A 21,059-nucleotide genomic window follows, 5' to 3' on the forward strand; every position below is an offset into this window, starting at 1 on the left:
GTTATTATTATAGTTAGCTTGGTTCTGTTACCACATTCTTAAGTCATTAAAAGGACATCAAATGATTACTGATGGTGGACTGCCCTCTGTCATCTTTATAAAGATGTTTAAGTGCAATACAGCTGTTGCAGGATTAAAGCAAAAAGCTCCCATCCCCTAAACAAAGTAACAAGCACTTTGGTGAGGGCAATCTACCATCAGTAGTCCTGATGGTGGATGTCCTTTAAATATTTAGGTGGCATGCTGGGATTTATCCATGTGGTCCTGAGAATGGCGATTTACCTTAAAGTTATTTTACATGCAATAGGTACAGATCAAAAACCTCATCTTTTTCAGCAAAAAAATTGTCTTTAATGTTCATATTTTCTCGTTGCACTTCTAAATTTTGTTCATAAAAATGAAAACAAAATATAAGTTAAATGTCTAATATATACTCTTTTATACATCTTATCAGTAGGTAAGACAATTTCATTGGAAACAATCCAGGGAGGTAGAGCTAAACGGAACTCAAAACTTGCCAAGTAGAAACATCTTCCAATGTTAAAAATAAGCAAAGTACAGGATCGGACATTAGGGCTGAAACTCTCTATATACAAGGGGAGCAAAAGAAAGACTTCATGTACTTTTTGTCCAGTCTGTTAGGTCATGAAGCCTATTCACTCTTATTGTGCTCCAAGGCATTATAAGCTGATGCTGCCTCTTCTGATACAACAGGCAGGGTGGCTGGTGTATAGACTTCTGACAAACTGTCATTGCTTTGTAAGGCTCCATACGAAAATGAGCTTCCAAAATCAGGTTGCACTGCGCTGCCATTGTCATGCATGCTGATCACCCCTGCAATGAAGAATTAGACACATTAGAAGATATCATTGATCATGTAGCATAGGCAGTTTCAACTACTTGGCTTAGCACTGAAGTATCTCTGGATATAAGCTAAAGTGCAGCTTATACAGGACGGTCACCACTGATATGGCATTTACAAATTGCATTTTTTTTCCAGCGGTTCCTTAGGTTTGGGGTGTAAAAACTACAGCAGCTTGATGCTACCCCTTTTGTTAAATGTATGACACTTAAAAGGATATCCACCATCAAAATCAACGATGATAAACCAGGGACACTTTTTCTCACATCTGTGCGGTCAGCTTCATTGTTCTTCTTTGTTATAGGCAGTGCTGTGGAGTCGGAGTCATGATAAAATAAACAGACTCCAACTCCACAAATATATAAAATCATAAAAATGGTAAAATGCCAGTTAAATGTGTGTTGTATTCTGGATCAGGACCATATTGTCATACTGTTTAACATTAACGGTAAGCACCAGTAACCAGCAGCCTAGATCCACCAACAACCACAGTACAGCACACAATGCCACTCCAGAAAATACCACTGTGGAGCAGTACAGTACAGCTGAGATATATACTGACCATGAGTCAGGGCACAGAGCGGAGAGACAGGATAAGACCTGGGAGGACTTCTCAGCTGGCCTCCTGCACTAGGAGTAGCCTAAATGAGTTGCCACATGATAGTGAAAAGAAAAGTTACCCATAGGTCGCAAATATGTGCATTTCAATCTGTGATGTTTATGTTTAAGTGGAGAGTGCCCAACATCAGAAAATAATAAGATAATACTAGAATTAGTTGTTTTTTTACATGAAGAATATATTATGATGTTGAGGTGACAGACAGAGACACATAATTATTACCTGGCATAGAATTAAAGGCTACATAGGGTTCAAATGCTTTTGTCTTCTTTCTGTTCCTGGTGATGAGGAAGACTCCCAGAAAGGCAATAAGGCAGCTTTGACAAAAAAGATACAATCATTTACATAGCACTTAACTTACACCTTCATTGTAAAAGTATTTTGCATTGAAGCCGTTTCACATAGCTCATAGGACGTCTTTAGGGCAGGGAAACAGTGGATTGAATCAATGTTGAATGTTAGCATTGGTAGACAACCTAAATTTTACTGATGTGAAAATTCGATCACACAGCAAAGCTAAACATTAGAAGGTTTTCCTAGCAGACTAATTCATGTAATATTCAAAGACAGGTTTTATCAAGTGCTGGAACATGGTAGCGCAATGTTTGATATTAACCCTGCTCCTTAGGTCTTGCTGGATAAACTAAGAGACAATGGCCAGGAACTGGCGTAGACTATATATAGTTAGTGCGCAGAGTGCCTCCACTTGGCTAAGCCTTAGTGAAGTAACTCCAAAGAGCTTATGAGACCATAACTGTATTAATGAGCTAAACTCAGTCTCCCCTTTTCTGGCAAACTTAAAAACCTAATAAGACAGTAGTCTATTATAGGCAATCTGTCACAACACTAACCCCCCCACCCCCACCCAAAATAGCACATTGTTCACACTTACCCCAAGGCAAACATACACAGATGCAGAACGTCTTCATGGCGGAAATCAACATAGAATACGGCTCCTAATGAAATAGGAAAAGCAACGGATAGCAAAGAATATTATTCTAGTACAATACAAGTCTTAACCCCTTAAGGACGCAGCCATTTTACAGCTTAAGGCTCAGCCCGATTTTTTGGATTCTGACTTGCTTCGCTTTATATGGTTATAACTTTTGAACACTGTTACTTATCAAAACGATTCTGAGATTGTTTTTTCCCCACATGTTGTACTTCATTTTAGTGGTAAATTTTGGCAGATAAGTTTTGCGTTTATTTACAAAAAAAAGAAAATATGATAAATTTTTTGAAAAATTTGCCATTTTCGAAATTCTAAATCATTGCGTTTTCAGGCAGATAGATTTACCAGCTAAATAAGTTGCTGAATAACATTTCCCATTTGTCTACTTTACATTTTCATAATTTCTGAAATATCTGGATAATTTATTTTGACGTCACGCGGCTTACAAATAGAATATCGCTTTTCCGGATTTTCAGAATTGACTATTTTGGGGATAAATACAGTTTTGAATGAAATTTTACATATTTAGCATCAAAACCCCCTATATAATATACCCATTTTCAAATCTGCACCCCTCAAGCTATCAGAAACAGCTTTTACGAAGATTGTTAACCCCTTGAGATCTTCATAGTAATTGAATCAAAATGGAGGTGAAATTTAGAATGGTCAAATTGTTCCCTTATACGTTCATTTAGCACTAAAATTTACACATTTCCAAAATATAAAAAGAGAAAACCCACCATACAATTTGTTCTGCAATTTCTCCTGAGTACAAAGACCCCCCACATGTGGCCGTTACTTGTTTTATGGGGGCACAGCGAGGCGCAGAAGGGAAGGAGGGCGCTGCAGCTGCCAGGATTTTAGTTTCCTCATTGGCCCCTTTTGAAGGCTATAAAATTTTCGCTTTTTCGTTATTGGGGCCATGTGACGGCATTTTTTTTGCGGGATGAGATGCTTTTTCCATTGTTACCATTTTGGGGTTGGTATCACCTATTGTTGAAAATTTAGGAACTTTTTTTGAGGGCAGGAGTAGAAAAGCATCAATTCTGTACTGGATTTTTGACTTTTTTTTTTTTGGTGTTCACCGTATAGCCTAATAATCCTGTTACCTTTATTCTATGGGTTGATACGATTACGGGGATACCAGACATGAATATATTTTCTTACGTTTTACTAAATTTGTCAAACAAAACCCTAATGTGGGGAAAAATCTATAATTTTTGTATTGCCATCTTCCAAGTGGCATAACTTTGTTACGTTTTTGGCTACAGAGCTGGTTGATGGCTTGTTTTTTGCGGGACATGTTGTACTTTGCACCAGTATCATGTCTGAGTACATATGGTTTTTTTGTTCGCATTTTATATCATTTTTTGTGGGATTGAAAAGGTAAAAATCATAATTTTTGGAGGGTTTATAACAGTTTTTTTTTTACGGCGTTTATCGTGGGGGTTCAATAATGATTTACTTTTATTCTACGGGTTGTTACGGACGCGGTGATACTATATATGTGGGGTTTGTGTTATGATTTAGACTTTTTTTTTGAGTTATATGTCTCTTTATATGTTTTGGGGGTTTGGGGCATTTTTAGTGATTTATGACTTTATTTTTTTATTGAATAACTTTTTTTTTTACTTTTTCACTTTTATACCATGGGACATGAAGAAGCAATCATCTGATTGCTTCTTCATGATAATATTCTGCAATACTGATGTATTGCAGAGTATTATCAGTGTCAGCCTATGCACTTGCATAGGCTGGCACTTTGCCAGTAAGATGACGTCACAGACGCCATCTTACTGGCAATTCTTGCTAGTAACTCTGGGGTCCAGATCGGACCCCAGAGTTACTATAGCAACGATCGGCGCCCCCCGAAAACGGTTCGGGGGGGCCGATCGTGGGGGAAAGACCCCCCAGATACTTGTTAGATGCCGCGGTCGCGCTGACCGCGGCATCTAACGGGTTAAGCACCCGCGATCGGAGACAACTCCGATCGCGGGTGTTACACTGGGGTGCCGGCTATCAGTCACAGCCGGCACCCCGTGTTTCCCGATGCCGGTTCGGCTCTGATCCAGAGCCGAGCCGGCATAAGCGCCGTGGCGGATATATCCGCCACTGAGCGCTAAGTCACTGCGCTCCGTGGCGGATATATCCGCCGCGGAGCGTGAAGGGGTTAATGTTTGTTAATGTTTCCTCTCCCTTTAATCAGCATTGTACTTCACTAGAGTACCAATGAATCTTAATACTAAAAAGAGGGAGCAACGATACAAGAAATCTTAACCCCAAGTTACAAAAAGACCTCTCTGCCCAATATGACCTCTCTGGATGCTGGTAATCTACTTTACTTTAGTCCCAGGCAGCAATTGTCTACTGTAAGGTGTATACAATGCAGCTTTATTGTTAATCATTTTTCCCTTGTAAACACATTTTTTAAATCCAATAGCCCCAGGGACCAAAAAGACCAAAAAACAATTTGACTTGAGTTACCCTTACATACCGATTTCTATACAAATTCATAGAACGTAAATGCTTGTACATGATTTCTTCATATTTCTTGCGTCATTGCTCCCTCTTTTTGATATTATTCATTAGTGTGGGAACAATACAATGTACCAATTTAAGGGTTAGATTTTCCACTTCCCCCATGTGTGTTTTTTGTAGGTGGTACCAATGAATCTTCAAGAGACTGAAGTTGCAACTAAGTCCACAAATGACCTTCAAATAAAGATCAGATATACTCTGTAAGCGGGGCTTCTTGAGAAACTACAAGAAAATATTCACTAGATTTACCTGCAGATATAGCAAGAGTTGTTGAGAGGATGTAATTGACACTTGCAATCAGGGCAGAATCATACAGCTGGGATGCTTGGGATAGATATCTGTATGGAAAAAGACATTTATTAAGAATCAAAAGTACATAAATTCAACCTAATATAACATAAACTTGGCTTAATGTCGTTGTATACATTAGTTTCTTCAACAGATGGCTGCATCTAAGTAGTTGTGGGAAACAAATCACAGATTGTCCGCTCTTATGAGCAGAGCCTTCATTCCTATTGTTTCATATAACTAGGTTTTCACACAGTCTTATTTTGTCTGAATATGGACCACATGATCTGTAAAGTGCTGCAGAATACGTTGGTGTTATATAAAGATTTTTATTATGGTCAATTCAATATAAATCTATGGACTATTTGCTTACACATGATATAACTCTGTAGATTCAGTATACTATGGGAAGCAATCAGGAAATGTAGAAACTATGGCAATCAAACTTTTTCCATTACTATACTATGATTAAAAATTAACTGAAGTATGTGTACTTACGAGGCTTGTGCAATAGAAGTAGCAACCATACACACAAACATAATGTAAAAAATTGGATATCCTAGCTGCATGGTGCCTTGTATGGAGACAATGATCATACCAGCCAGTGCTTTTACTGCGATAACAGTTGTAGACCCTTCAATAAAATTCAACAAAATTATATTAGTTACATATTTTATTATATATTCCCCCATTAAACTGCAAACATCCACAGGCAGGGAATGAAATGTCCTTTCTAGAATGCCCACTTTCATGGAAAATCTCACTCTTTCATCCATTACCCATGTCCGCCAAATTTATGTGAAAATGAGCAGAGAAGAGTTAATTTTGCCTGAGATTAGTCAAGTATAAAGGCTTCAGGGGTAAAAACCTTTTAAAGGGTATCCCCCAAATATAATATAAAGGATATCCCCCAGATATCTACCACTGCAGCCTTCAAAATCAGAAGCAGTTATAACCGTGTCACCTTCTTATTTATGACTGCACACTGTTGTGGCCACCTGGCTGTGCAGAGAACTACCTCCAGTCCTATTCGCTAGAATGCTGCAGTCATCTTCCTGGTTGGTGCCCATGGCCCTGCTAATCTTGATATATAAATCATTGGTATAATCATGCTGTACATGATGGGCAGGTAACCCTTAAATTACAATATTTGTCAATTGTGGCTGAATTGGGGCTATGCTACAACAAGAATGAGATACTGGATGGAGATATTAAACTAGTAATATTTTTAAAGGTTTGACCTCATGCACTCAACCATATAGATGCGCCGTGAACTATCAGTACAAATGGCGGCTAATTCACGGCACCGTTGATTTCTATTGTGTTCACCGTCAGAAAGGCCACAAGCGGTCAATATTTCTCAAAAACTCATAACTAAAAAGTAAAGCAAGTAGTAATTACCCAACAATGCAACTAGCATTAATATGATGAGCAAATAGTTAGCATTCTTCTGTTTGTAGTAATACAGCAGGGAACAGAAAGCAAGTATTTCCACCAGCTAAAAATAGAAGCACAAAAAACTGCTAAGTACCATGAATTTGTGGTTTTCACAGACTATATTATTAAACATACTTAAAAAAAATACAGCATTGTCATCGAGATCACCTTACATTTATGACCAAATGCTAAATTTATTTAAAATGCGAAAGAATCCAACAACAATACCAATGTTTCCACATACAGTACTTGGGCTTTTTGATTCTACAAAGCTTTGGAATAACCTTTGGTACACCGGTAAGGTCAGCCATTCATTGCAGTGGTCAGGTCAGCAGACTGGATATATTGGTAAATTACCCTATATCCCCCATCACTTTACAGAAATTATAAAATAAACTTGTCAACCCCGTTAACCTCTATTCAGTGGACGGCATATAACTTTTTAATGACTAAGTTTTTAAATGTCACATGTATATGGAGAACTTACCATGTAGAGTAAGAATGGCCAGCTTACTAAATGTATTACGATGTTCTCTCCAGTCATCTTTTCATGGCTGTTGGGCCCAAATGTTATAAGTAGATACGTGCCAATGACAGCTAAGCCACAGCCTAGAAAGGACAAGATATAATGTCCTTTTTGGAGCACAAAAGACACATATAGAAATCAGAGGAGACCTGGTTAGTGAACATGCAGCTATGTTGTGCAAGTTACATGATTAAAAAAAAATTGAGAATGATTGGATTGCAACAAGAGAGATTGATGTATATGCAAAAAGGTGTGCAAAAAGTTAAATCACAAGGGTCTAAAGCAACCGATTAGGTGGCAGCTCTAATTTATTGGCGAGCAATTGTCAAATGCTCCACTTTTTACTGGCCAAATTCTCTCCAAGGGACACTAAATCTAGAAAATGGGGGAAAGGGAGCAAAAGAAAGTTCTGTCTGCAGTACTTTCTTCTGTTTCCTGGAACAAACATCATACAAAGATCTGGCAAGGAAAACAGGAAATCCTTCTGGTTTCCTCTAGTCTTGTGCTGGGGACTGTTTGAGGACACAGTGTTTTAACGAAAGCATGCTAGCTTCTCGGCGTATTTAAAAGCCAGAAACACAAGACTATACTCACTGCTACCCTGACATTCTGTTACCACTGGTACCTTTTTGCATTGCATTCAAGCCACAATAGTAACATTAGGTGAGGCTTTTCCAGCCAATCACTAGTGGGAAGAGTGACCGTCTCGTAAACAAGTACTTAAGTGCACACCTACCCTAGCATGTCAACAGACCCCCAGTGCTGCAGTGTAGCCAGGACCAGAAGAGGCAGAAAGATGGTTTTATTAAATTACCAGACACCAGAATAAAACTATGAATAAAAGGCAACATAATGGCAGGCACGATTAGTGTCCCTCAAAAGAATAAGGTTGTTTTATAGAGAAAGTCATGGCATACAGAAAACTAAAGTTTATCACCAGTCACCATGTGTAGCCCTTCAACCAAAATGTTAGTTATACAATCAGTTTTTAAAACATATATGTATGTACAGGATCACACCATAAAAAAGCTCATTGCTGAAACATCATGCCTCATGTTACTAGGAAGTCAAGCCAATAGTTATTAAAAAACCATCACCTGTCATCATAAGAAAGTAGACAGAGAAAGTCATCTCAAATGTATGTAAACCAGCACAAACAATGATCAATAGGACAAACCAAGTTATAGAATTGCATTTATAACAAGAGCATGTAAAGGTGTTAGCAAAGCAATAACCTATTCATTTTTTTTTTTTTCATGAATACATTGTAGATTGTGAACAGATGCCTCTGAGTATTCCTAAAACCACAATAAATTAGATATACCAAAGCCATGATCAAGCCGAGATGTAATACAAAAGTGCCCACTGCCAACCTCAGTACAGGATACAAGGGCACCAGTAGGGAGCAAGGTTCACTATTCAGAAAGGGTTTCATGAAAATGAACACTTAGAAACTATTTACTGCAAAAGTCTTTATCCTCTGTAAATAGACAGCTGACTATAAGGTAGTTGCTAGTTCAAACTGCAAAATTCATCATGGATCCCCCGGCATAAAATATGCCTTATTCGGACTTAAATTTTCGCTTACATGAAGAATCTGTCTGCTCTGAATACAGGACATGTTGCTTCGCACACAGAGGCACTGTCCTATCAATGCTAACAATGTTGTGTATGGAACCACCCCTTGACAAAGTAACGACCATTTGTCAATTATGTTTTACATACCGTCTAGGATATGGAATTTAATTTCTTGCGATCAACGTTTGCTCCAATTAGTCAGGAGACTAATATATATTTATTAGGTCGCAAAAAAATAAAATTGATTGCAAAATGAATAATCCCATGAATACTCACTTAGGAATTCCTTTGGTTTCCACTTTTCTTTAATAAATATAATGCCTATAATTGAGCTTGCTGAAAAAGAATAAAGTATAATAAATCATATTTATTGTTATTATTATTATTACAAGTCTGATATCATGTGGTGCAGGATAAAAAGACACCACAAACTCGTAAATGAATTACTTATGGTTATCAGTACAAAACATTGTACAGCAGTATGTGGATGGAGGTGCATCAGCCTGCTAGTGAAAGAAGAATGTCAGGAACTAATGTGATGGCAAGGACTTACCTATGTTCGAGACAGCACTAAGAGGCACAATAAGAGACAGAGGCGCAAAGGCATAGGATGAAAATACTGCTATCTCGCCCACTATCACCAGAAATAGACCAAGCCACCATGTTTTTGTCTTGAAGTAGGAACGAGGGTCTTTGGTTCCAGCCAAGCGGATGTGGCTGTATTTCTAAACAAGAGACAAAAAGGAAAACCTTTGTAAAAACTGGAGATAAAGCTACGGTGGTGTGGTTTTTCCATCCAAACAATGATGTCTGAAACAACCCCTGGAAGCAATCAGAGATTCCCCATGAAGGAAGACACATACATATATACACATAGAATAGGTAACAGATAGCATAGCCCTTATAGAGGCTACCCTGTCCCTGCATGTTACAGTAGTCTATATTGAGTGTGCATTGTACATGCTGAAAACAGATACACTATAACCATATCACATATTAAAAGTAAATGACACCCTACATTTTAAAAGGAACATAAAAATGCGGAACCATGTACAAGACTCGCAACGCATGTGGAAAGTTTTAGCACTAAAGGAGCTGGTAAGAGTTGACAGTATGTCTGATATAATTGAAGATTTCCAAATCACACTGCAGGATCACACCCTGGTGATTTGTACACGATCCATTGCACAAGAGTAAGAGACCTTGAATGTCAGAGGCGATGATTCTGCAAGCTTCTAAACATCCAAAATCTTACCTATTCCTAATAGTAACTTTTATGGATACAATGTCCGTATAGCCTCATCTCATAGAATGAGGCACTCAGCACATGGTGCAAGGCCAGTGGAGTGAGACCTGGTACAAACAACTAATTATTTCTATGGAAGTTTAGTGAAAGGTGTGTTAAGATTTAGAGAACTTTGTGGTATACAACTACTATATGATGATATGAAAAGTCAACATTAAACACTTAAGGAATACAGTGCACCTTTGATAAGACCACAGATAGAAATCAGTGGGAATGTAAATGTTACTTACAGGCCTGACCTGGTGCCAACAGGATGCTAATAGCTCACTGTAATGGCTTTAGAATGACTGGTAAAAAGTTCCAGGATGTGCTTCCCTATGCTATAATATAATTAAATATTGGCTAATTTATATGATATAGTTTTATTGATATTAATGGAAAGGAAATCTACCATCAAAATCATTCAGTGCTCCTGCACACTGTAACAACCTCTCAATCTGCAGCACAGAGGGGCTATGGTAACACCCCAGGAGCACGTCTGGCTCATTAGCATAATATTAAAAGTTGAAGTCATGGTTCCTGGATCTATGAGTAAGTGTCCCTGGTTTATCTATGATTGATGTTGATGGTATATTTACTTTAAGTGTAATTATTAAAAGAACATAATTACTTACCGTAGGTGAGACTCTTTTTACAGAATAATTAATGTTTTAATAGTATTATACACACCCTTTGCAGTGACCACTGTGTTACTGATCAGTAGATCCATAAAGGAGAGCTCTATCACAATCCATTTTAATATATTATTAAAAATAATTGATAGTAATAGTGGAGTCTCACTAGCATGAGCAGCTTTTTTTTTTTTTTTTTTTTAGTCTGGGTTAAAATGGTTGCGTTTTCTGAACCAAAAACATCCTCAGTTCAGAGCATCCTACGAAGATTCATTTACCATTTCAGTTCCACACTCCACATGCATGGTGAACAAGTCTTTACAAAATATCAATACCTACCCAAAGTATAAATGATAAGCATGTAAAACCGTTGGTCCCACCTCTAGAATCAGCCCTGAAAATAACATTGCCATGTTCCGGTATGAATAAAGCAATTGTTACCCATGCGTAATGCAGCACAAATGCTATGGGACTTATAAAGAGAGCAAGTTACAGTTTTTGGCAATCTCAATTGGAGTCCCAATGAGATTATATAGGGTGAAGGATGCGCCTCCTTTGTTTCCTTCAAATGAGAATCATGGGATCCATGCCCTTGTCCCAGCCATTAGTCATGTATCACCTATTCTTTAATAGAGGCCTCCAGAATTTTCCACAAGGTCACTCCCCTCCCTCCCACAACTCTGGAGGCAACACAGCATCATTGCACCAGTACATGGCACCAAGGCATACATGACCATGGGTTGGGCAGTATGATCTTGTTCACAGGTTCGCTTTAAAGGAACATACCACCAAGGTTGTCCTTGCGATGTAGCAACAACCCTAGTACAAAGCATTGTGCTTGGCGCCCACTGCTACACCCCTAGTGATCTGTATTTGAGGAATATGGACAGTGGTATTATTAGGAATATATATATATATATATATATATATATATATATATATATATATATATATACACACACACACACACACATATAGTTCCTTAAACAGACAAACGCATATACAAATTAGGCCGATTTAGACACATTAGAATAGGACTTTGGAATTCACCTTCGTTCCCATATCAGAGAGTCACTTATCAGATAAATCTTCCCTACATATGTACTGTAAAGTTGTAATCCATGCCTGTCAGACTTTCTTCTATGATACAGTTTTCTTACCTGTAAGTTAAGTCCAATGCTAATAATAAGATGGCCAAATATAGCCAGAAGAGATCCAATAAGATTGTCCTGAAAAATAAATAGACATTTGTAGTTTGTGGTTAGGAATAACACTTGACATGCTCTGTACAACTCTACCGTGTTTCTGGCACTGTATAGAAGCAATTGCTTTAAGAAAAGACTGTACCTCTACAATTCAACCAGTCATGGAACCTTAATAGGTTTTCCACTTTTGAAACATTAAATAGTTTCGTGGTAGATAAGGTTGTAAAAACACAAAGGTTTATCAACCTATTTTTAAGGAAATGGAAGAAAACACCATACTAAACCTCCAAGCTGTTGCATTACAAAATTATTGTGTGTTTTAACTTACCTGGCTTACTGACAAAATCATGTGGGTAGTCTCAGGGTTAGCGTTGGTTTGGATGCTCCTCAGCTCTCAGCCTCTACCTGTGCTTCTGTACAACTCCTCTCCCCTGCTTCTTCACTCACACAAGGCATGGTGATCTGACATCAGTTGGGGAGGTAGGAGATGTACGCAAGTAAAAGTTGGGGCTGAGAGCTGAGGAGTGAGCAGCACAGACTAGGCACATGTTTTTTTTAAAATGCATCCAAACTAAAGCAATCCCAGAGGATTCTGTCAGGAATCCAGGTAGGTTAAAACACACAATTATATTGTGATGCAAATGCTTAGAGAAGGCAGAAAGGCATCTTTGCAATGCAGGTGTGATGGGCTTCTGCAACCTGTCTTTAGTGAAAAGGAGGTCCCCGGTGACAGGTTTTCAATTACTCAACATGACCCGGCACATGAGAACAGTCACTTATTGGGTGGAAGTAGCACTAATGACACGTTGAACATGGAACAAAGGCTGGATCTATCTGCGGGGTGAAAGTATTAAAGGACATCCATCACAAGGATCAAGGATTTTAAACCAAGCACACTGCCATACACCAGTGCGCCCTCTGGTGTCCGCTCTACTTTAATCTTCTTATGCCTATGGTTTTACAAAGAAAAGATGTTAAAAATTTAGCAAATGAGCCTAAGGGGGTTATGGCCTCTTTTGTTGTAAAACCAAGGGGAATAAGAAGTTTAACTGGATCCCGACCGCCAGATGTGTATTCAAGTCCTCTCCATAGCCTGTAAGTGTTTGCTGCATAAGACCGGTAACAAAGACTTGCTAGCACCGATCGTGGGTGTTATCCCAGCGATCGCCGCTGGCAAAGCTGCCATGACAGCCTTAACTCTTTCATTACAATGTATTTTTAGAATATAATATTTTTTTCACTGTAAAGGTGGACACTCAACTTACAGACAACCCATAGTTACAGACAGACCCCTCTGACCTATGGTGAAGTTTTCCGAATGCTTTACTATAGTCCCAGATAGCAATAATCAGCTGTAAGGTGTCTGTAACTGGGGCCCAATTTTTTGTCTGGATCTTCAATTATAAAATATACAGTTTCGACTTACATACAAATTCAACTTAAGAACAAACCTCCGGACCCTATCTTGTACGTAACACGGGGACTGCCTGTATTTAGCCCCGTTATGGAAAATAATTTTTGTACCTAAAACCTATAGGTATTTGATCCCCGTAATCATATCGACCCAAAGAATAAAGTAGACATGTCATTTGGGCGCACAGTGAAAGCTGTAAAATCCAAGCCCACAAGAAAGCAAATGCGATTTTTCATCATTTTCACTGCATTTGGAATTTTTTTCCCTCTTCCCAGTACACAGCATGGAAGAATAAATACAATCACTATGAAGTGCAATTTGTTGCAAGCCATAACAGAGCTCTTTATGTGTAAAAATAAAAAAGTTTTTTTGAAGGTGGGGAGTGAAAAATTAAAATGAAAAAACAAGAAAGGGCCTGGTCCTTAACCGGTTAAAGAAGAGCGGGTGGTGAGGGCACGGATCGTCTGCTCCTTAACCCCACTTGCCTTTTCCTCACTCAGGGAGCAGGGGAGAGGCTGAGTGAGGTCCATGAGCGAGGAGGAGGGATTGAGGTGAAGTGTGGACATACAATGACAGGCACATTGTTGCTGAGGAAACATGATATTGCACTAGTACCAGCTCATGCTGTTTTACTGGGATGGTGGGGAAAATGGGGGTGAGAGTGGAGGCCTGAAAACAAACATGTCAGAACTACAGAATTAAAGTGATTTTTTTCCTCTCTCTCAAATGTACCAGAATAGTCCATCCTCAGCAAAGGTAAGTGCAGAAACAATACACTGTCCAACAGTATTGTGATTTGGTTGGTGGTAGACTCCTTTTGTGCATACAGTATAGTGACTTACCTTGTATGAGAAGTAATTTTCAGTTGGCGTTTCCTCGGTGGTCAATAATTCTTCCATCTGGATGGAAGAGATAGTGGCTTTCTCCATTTTTTCTTCGTTCCTCGCTTATTGCATCTTCAGATCTTATTTTAAGACATATAACTGATCTGTCAAGGACAAGGTCCACTCCAGACTTTTCATCATAAGTCCTCCTTCATTTATATTTATACAGCCTACAAATGACAACATTAATAGAAAATGATACATTCACCTTCTTTTAACACACTATGATACATTTGCAGTATACCTCACCTCTTAACAAACGTTGCACAAATGAATAGCTTTGTGCGTACATGACACCATTTCTGAACATTACATTACTTGTGTTCTTATTTTTAGCATTGTTTATCTCTGAAGCAGGGGTAGGGAACCTGTGGCTTGGGAGCCAGATGTGGCTCTTCTGAAGGCTGCCCTAGGCTCCCAGGCAAATCTTTAATAAATAGAGATCGGCGCTGTGTGCACCTAAGACACACAGCACGTCTTTTATGCGACCCAGGCATCATCGTCACCTTAACAACTACAGTGGCTGGGTCATACAGAAGAGCACAGAAACAACAAGGAGATGGCAGCCTGGAGCACAGGTATGTGAGTTTTTTTTTGCTCTGGCTGCCTCTCAGCTGGTGGCCATGTGCGGGGGCTGCCTCTCAGCTGGTGGCCATGTGCGGGGGCTGCCTCTCAGCTGGTGGCCATGTGCGGGGGCTGCCTCTCAGCTGGTGGCCATGTGCGGGGGCTGCCTCTCAGCTGGTGGCCATGTGCGGGGGCTGCCTCTCAGCTGGTGGCCATGTGCGGGGGCTGCCTCTCAGCTGGTGGCCATGTGCGGGGGCTGCCTCTCAGCTGGTGGCCATGTGCGGGGGCTGCCTCTCAGCTGGTGGCCATGTGCGGGGGCTGCCTCTCAGCTGGTGGCCATGTGCGGGGGCTGCCTCTCAGCTGGTGGCCATGTGCGGGGGCTGCCTCTCAGCTGGTGGCCATGTGCGGGGGCTGCCTCTCAGCTGGTGGCCATGTGCGGGGGCTGCCTCTCAGCTGGTGGCCATGTGCGGGGGCTGCCTCTCAGCTGGTGGCCATGTGCGGGGGCTGCCTCTCAGCTGGTGGCCATGTGCGGGGGCTGCTTATCTACTGTGGGGCCATGTGCATATTGTATAGCACGGGTGCCAGAGGCGGCACTCTGAGCCCTTTCTGTGGGCACCCATGCCATCACCCCAGAATGAAGTTCACCAGACAGGGCTCAAGGAATCTACCTGCAGAATCTTCCTACAATGAATCTTCCTTTCAACTGTGTTGGTGTCCTTGGGAGGCTGAAGGATTGAAAGTTGTCAATAAACAAGGAGAAATAAATTACTGCTTAAATTGCTGTGGACTTTGCAATAAACACGTGGCTTTTGGTTGAAGTTCGGACACTGAGGCTCTAAACGGTTAGCCATCACTGTTGTATAGCTCTCACAGAATTACATTTTAAAATATGTGGCTCATGGCTTTTTCTCCCTCATTTTGAAGGGTTTAGATAGAGACTTGTTGCTCTGTAAGGTCCCTAAATGTGTAGACTTTACTGTGTCAGGCTACATTCACACAATCATAGACAGCAATAGGCACACAGAGCGATACAGGGCTGCACACGTGTGGCACCGTACTGCTCCGTACACGGGAAAAAGATAGATCGTGTCCCATCTTTCCCTGTGTGCATGGCTGTCCATCTTTACGGAGAGGGAAGGCGTCACCCCTCCTCATCTCCAGCGCCGGACGAATATGTCTTTTGTGAATGTAGCCTAAGGCTATATTCCGTAGCGGGCAACGGCAGTGTACGGGGAGAGGAGGAGGAGGTGAGCGCAGCTCACCCCCGCCCCTCTCCATAGCAACCTATGGCGCACGGCGCCGTATTACGGGGAAAGATAGGGTGCCGTGCGCCCATAGGAGTGTATGGAGGACGTATATCGGCCGTATATACGTCGGCCGTATATACGTCCCCCATACGTTCATGTGAATGTAGCCTTAGCCATATAGAGGAGAAGAAATCAGTGAATACCTTTTTGAGGCTATGTAATGTAATGGTAAGAATACTAGTTCTTTTTGTCAGACATTATGCCATGGGCCCTGGGCTGTATGAATATTATAGCCCCTACAAGTCTGGAATTCATGTCTGCACATGTGTATTGAGAGTAAGGGTGAAGGTCCTTTTTCAGCAGAAAAGGATGGGTGGTTTATAGGCTCAATCTGCCTATATTATAATCCACAACTGTCTGATGGTGAGAACTAGTATCATATCAGGCTTATGTACACAGAATGTACAGTCTGTAAAATTTAAGGGCCCTTTTTTCTGGACTGAACACTGTCTCAGGATCTGTACTTCTGCATCACATATGTTCATTATAAGGCATAGGGGGAGATTTATCATAGGTCTCTTAGAACAGAACTGTTCTACTTGCTCATGGCAAACAATCAGAGCTCGGCTCCCATTTTCCCACAGCTGTTTATAAAATTAAAGCTGAGCTCTGATTGGTTTCCATAGGGAACTAGAACAGTTTTACCTCAGAAACTTGATAAATCTCCCCCATTGAGTCCATGCTTTCTTGCAGGACTGTACGTGATTGCAGTTCTACGGGAACTAAGGACTATTAGCACACATACAACTATAATACTGAGAATCCAGATCCCATGGCAGTGTTCAGTCCAAGAAATAGATTGGTTCCGATTATGTGCAGCAAGTTTTAGCCGCTGCCTGTGGATGAGAATACTACAGCGGTACATGGCTCTGATTAGCTGGGATTTGTTCTCGTCCTATGCAGAGCATATAGAGGAGAGATGGGCCTTCTCTTTTAACTTCAATAACTGCATCAAACCCTGCATGTGTGAATAGACCGCTAGTGTTTTAATTTCTGTATACTGAAGTCTCTCATGACTCATACAACCCGATCCATCAGGAAAGTTTTTACAGCACATCACAGGATCATAGTGTTAGATATTGTGTGCTATGGAGAAAGCTACACATCATTGGTTATCGCCCTACATGACCTGAACATATGGGATAACATTACAATCATGTGATACCCACACTTCTCCACCTGGGGGCCTCACCATTGCCAGGGCAGGCTTCTATAATAAACTAGAAGGCTTTCATATGGTGTCACACGGTTTATTGGTTTATTTCTCCACTCAATTCCTAACCCTCAGTCATACATATGTTCCTCTGGGGATCCCCATAACCGTATACAAGGCAGTGTTCACAATTGTCACACTTTTTACTGCTAACTGTAATCTCTTCACGGCCCCATATAGTTATCACACTCCATACGTGCCACTCACCTGTCCTCCTGCGACTGCAAGTGTATTCTACAAAGCACTTCCATGGCTTGGTTCGTAATGGATGTTAGGGTTGTCATTCATCATTGTACTGAATACTATTGGCTGGAGAGGGACGGAGGCTTCGCTATTGGTGCAGAATAGTAGATGGGCGGGAAATAACTGGGGAGGAGATCCAGGAAGTAGCAACAGGGAGTGGAGCTGTCGATTTTCTGGCCGAACTAGTCATGGCGTGACGTCATCAGCGTGAAAATAAAAACATTTCTGTGTGGGTTGGGAGGAGAGCGCGGCTGCGGCGCGGGTCACATGGTGTGGTTACCTTTGTAACAGAATGGTATGAATAGTGACTGCTCATAGCTACGCTTGGGAGTAGCAAGATGGAGGCAGCGGGTGGGAGGGAACTGGTTCAGGGGTAGCTAAGCGACCGGTGTACACAGGTCTGCCGCCATGTGGCTCCTAAGATTGAGCTTCGCAGAAGATAAGGCAAGTATCTCAGATGGGATTATTTGACTGCAGAATCAGTATTTTTCTCTCTCAGGGGTAACAATCGGTGTGGAATACATTTTAGAACAGTTGTGTAATGTATATACCCAGACAAGACATGTCAGATACCAACTCATAGACCTCCTCACAGGAAATTTACTATGTGGTGGATAGTTTATATCTCCCTAAAGTGCCATCAATGTAAAGTGTATGTAAATGTAAGGCTTCTGCTCTGTAGTCTTACTCTACAATCTACACTACTTCCTTACTAGAAGAAGATGAAGACAATTTTTGCAACTTTGCAAAAAAGTTTCTTTGAAAACTCTGCAGCGCGTCATTGCTAGGCTTCCCACATCCAGAATTCGAGGAAAATTCAATAATGTCACAATTAAATTCAGGGTTTACCAAAAAATTAGTCGGTAGAACAGGGCAGAACTTGGTATTTTCCCTTTTTTCCCTATTTTACCTTTTTATGTGGATTTTTTAATGCAGATTTGAGTTATGTGTAGTTAGTTTTTATGTAGCTTTATGTGCGTTTTTCCATATGTGATTTGTTCCTTTTTTTTTTCAACTGATCTAACGCCATTTCTAGAAAAAAAATTCTGCATTAAATCCACATCATGATACAGATTTGGTGCAGATTATCTTTCTCCCCTACACTGCAATGTAAAAATAACACAGGAAAAAATCAATTAGGATGCATAGGAAAAGTGACAGGATCATTATTTTATTTTCCACATTGAGCAACAATTTCCATGTGGGAAAAAACGCATTTACATTACTTCTACCAACGTATCCACTTTTATTTTACTATATTACGCTGCAGATTTTCTGCACCAAGATCCATGCGTAAAATCATGATGCAGAAGATTTTTGCTTGAAATGACATCAGATCAGGTGAAACAACACATATGAAATAATCACATGAAAATCCGCATTAAAAACGCATTTCAAATGACACAACGCTGCTTTAACAATGCATATAAAACTGTATACTTTTGGAAGATGTCATGCCGATTTGATTGATGCCAATTTCATGCATTTTATTTTTAATGCGGATTATCCACATGTGTTTTTTTTTTCCCTATCCCTTTAGACACATATTGCAGATTTTAAGCACATCTGAAGTGTAATAAAGAGAATGTGATTTGAAAAAGTAGGGTAGACAATGCTTTTTTCAGCATGGAAATTGTTTCTGCAATGTAAAAAAAAACAATTTGTAAACTTATATGCAACTCACCTGATGTGAGTCTAATGATAGTACTGAGGTCCGATATTTGCAGTATTCACTGCACTACCCTGCCTCCATGTCCTGATTGACAAGTCTCACTGCTAGGACTTGCTGCTGTGTGGAACATTGAGAGAGAGAGATCTGCTACATCATTAGGCACTTTATGTCATGTGACCAGGGTGATGTCATCTAAGGTCCTTTAACCCAATTACATTTGCAACATTTACCCCATGTATGTATCTCTTTACATGAAATCACAGCATGTTGCCACAGAGGATGGGAAGTAGTAGAAGTCTATGGAGGCTGCATCCCATCCTAGAAAACCAGTGGAGCGTCCATGGCTATAAGACTCCAGACGCCTACATGGTGACCTTAATTGGAAGTCTCCTTAAGGAGATTTCTTACTTCCCGTGATTTCATGTGATCAGATACATACATGGGTAAACAATGCAAATGTAACTGGGTTATAGGACCTTAGATGACCTAACCCTCGTCACTTGACTTGTTGCACGTGCATGTGACATTATTGAGGGCTGCTGAATAGTTCATTGACAGCTAGACGCCTCTCACAGGCTCCCAGGCCTGTCAATTGGCTATTATTAATTTCTTGCCGACATTGGACATAGTAGTACCTCACGGGCAGCAGGGACTTGCTGCTCCGTGACCTACTACTACATCCTGCATTTTGGCATCAGCTGCTGAACGGAGTAAGTGCAAGAAGCTGTTTATGTTACAGCTGACACTCGCCTCTAAAAGCTGTGATTGGAGATTCCTCCATTTGCTGGGTGTATTACCACAGCGTGTAAGGGGCTTTTTGCTCTAGTTCAAAGCCCCATAACATCCTAAAAAAACCATGTCAACATAAAGCAGACATTCAGTAAATGTTAGTTATCAAGTTTTTTTGCTGTCAAAAAAGTTAATATTTGAATTTTAGATTTCAAAAATCGAGAATTTTTCCAAATTTTCACCAAATATCATTTTTTTTCATAAATAAATGAAAACTTAACAAAAATGTTTTAATTTTTACATTGTGTCACTAGAAAACTATTTCAAAATCACTTGGATATGTCAAAGTGTTCCAAACTGACCATTTATAGTGGCACATGTCCGATTTGAAAAAATGGGCCGTGCCAGGAAGGTGAAAAGTGGCCATCGGCGGTAAGAGGTCAATTCAACCTTCCGGGGGCAAGTACATCTGCAATGTAAAGCAATATAATTGTATTACTGGAATACAATTATATTGCAAATGAGTAATGAGACCCTACAGATTTCAAAGACCCTATGGGAACTGTAAAAAAGGAGCATTTTTAAATCACACTGTTTGCCCTATATCGCAAATGTATTTAAAGGGGTATTCCAGGAATATGACACAAAAACCCATGATGATATGAATAAATGTCAATGTCATTAGTCACAAAACAGAGATGATTTACAAAATGTATGGCCTCTCTAAAGTAGGTGGAGTTATTACTAAGATGGCCGCCACTGGAAACTACAAGTTCCATGATCCTTTAGTTCTCAATAACTCCTCTTCCCTCTTATGCTCTGCTAACAGTGATGATATTACAGACCTTCTTGCTCTGTTACCATAGTAATGATGTGTAACTGCCATCCTGGCACATCACCACAACACTGGCCATTCTGGATGCACTTCAACCAACCGACTACAACCAAACGTAGTGGTGATCACATGACCTGCCCAGGCAGGTACAGGACATGTAATGTGGACATGTGACCAGCGGCCATCTTCTGTCCTGTGTATGCTCTCCAACGGACCGCGTGGAGGAAATTAAAGGACTGATTAACGGGCCAGTAGCATTTTAATTCTTCATTACAG

The 21,059-nt window shown here is 40.3% G+C and overlaps 2 protein-coding genes across 8 annotated transcripts in view; one reads left to right on the forward strand and one right to left on the reverse strand.

The window, feature by feature from the left end:
* Positions 1-328: 328 nt before the first annotated feature.
* On the reverse strand, positions 329-17,740 carry NIPAL3 (NIPA like domain containing 3). Of its 3 annotated transcripts, none has more exons than XM_072136683.1 (12): positions 17,512-17,740; positions 14,179-14,390; positions 11,878-11,946; positions 9,354-9,525; positions 9,077-9,136; positions 7,184-7,305; positions 6,661-6,757; positions 5,758-5,893; positions 5,221-5,309; positions 2,374-2,437; positions 1,704-1,798; positions 329-834 (listed from the first exon to the last, which is right to left on the reverse strand). In XM_072136683.1, exons 2-12 carry the CDS (start codon positions 14,263-14,265, stop codon positions 653-655), a joined length of 1,173 nt encoding a protein of 390 aa, XP_071992784.1. In that variant the 5' UTR covers positions 14,266-14,390; positions 17,512-17,740; the 3' UTR covers positions 329-652. The 3 variants fall into 3 exon arrangements, with proteins under 3 accessions (XP_071992784.1, XP_071992782.1, XP_071992783.1); XM_072136681.1 differs by having other exon boundaries at positions 7,184-7,329; positions 17,512-17,738; XM_072136682.1 differs by lacking the exon at positions 17,512-17,740 and adding an exon at positions 15,453-15,476 and having other exon boundaries at positions 7,184-7,329.
* Positions 17,663-21,059, forward strand: part of STPG1 (sperm tail PG-rich repeat containing 1) — a 102,018-nt gene continuing 98,621 nt past the window's right edge. Inside the window, exon 1 of one of the 5 annotated variants that reach the window (XM_072136684.1) lies at positions 17,663-17,786. The gene's annotated coding sequence lies outside the window, so the exon portion shown is untranslated. Of the gene's footprint in view, positions 17,787-17,820; positions 17,843-17,873; positions 17,992-21,059 lie in introns of those variants that run through there. The other 4 variants (XR_011853218.1, XM_072136687.1, XM_072136686.1 and 1 more) reach the window with 4 other exon arrangements.

The sequence above is a fragment of the Engystomops pustulosus genome, chromosome 2 (assembly GCF_040894005.1).
Source record: "Engystomops pustulosus chromosome 2, aEngPut4.maternal, whole genome shotgun sequence".
Taxonomy (NCBI): domain Eukaryota; kingdom Metazoa; phylum Chordata; class Amphibia; order Anura; family Leptodactylidae; genus Engystomops; species Engystomops pustulosus.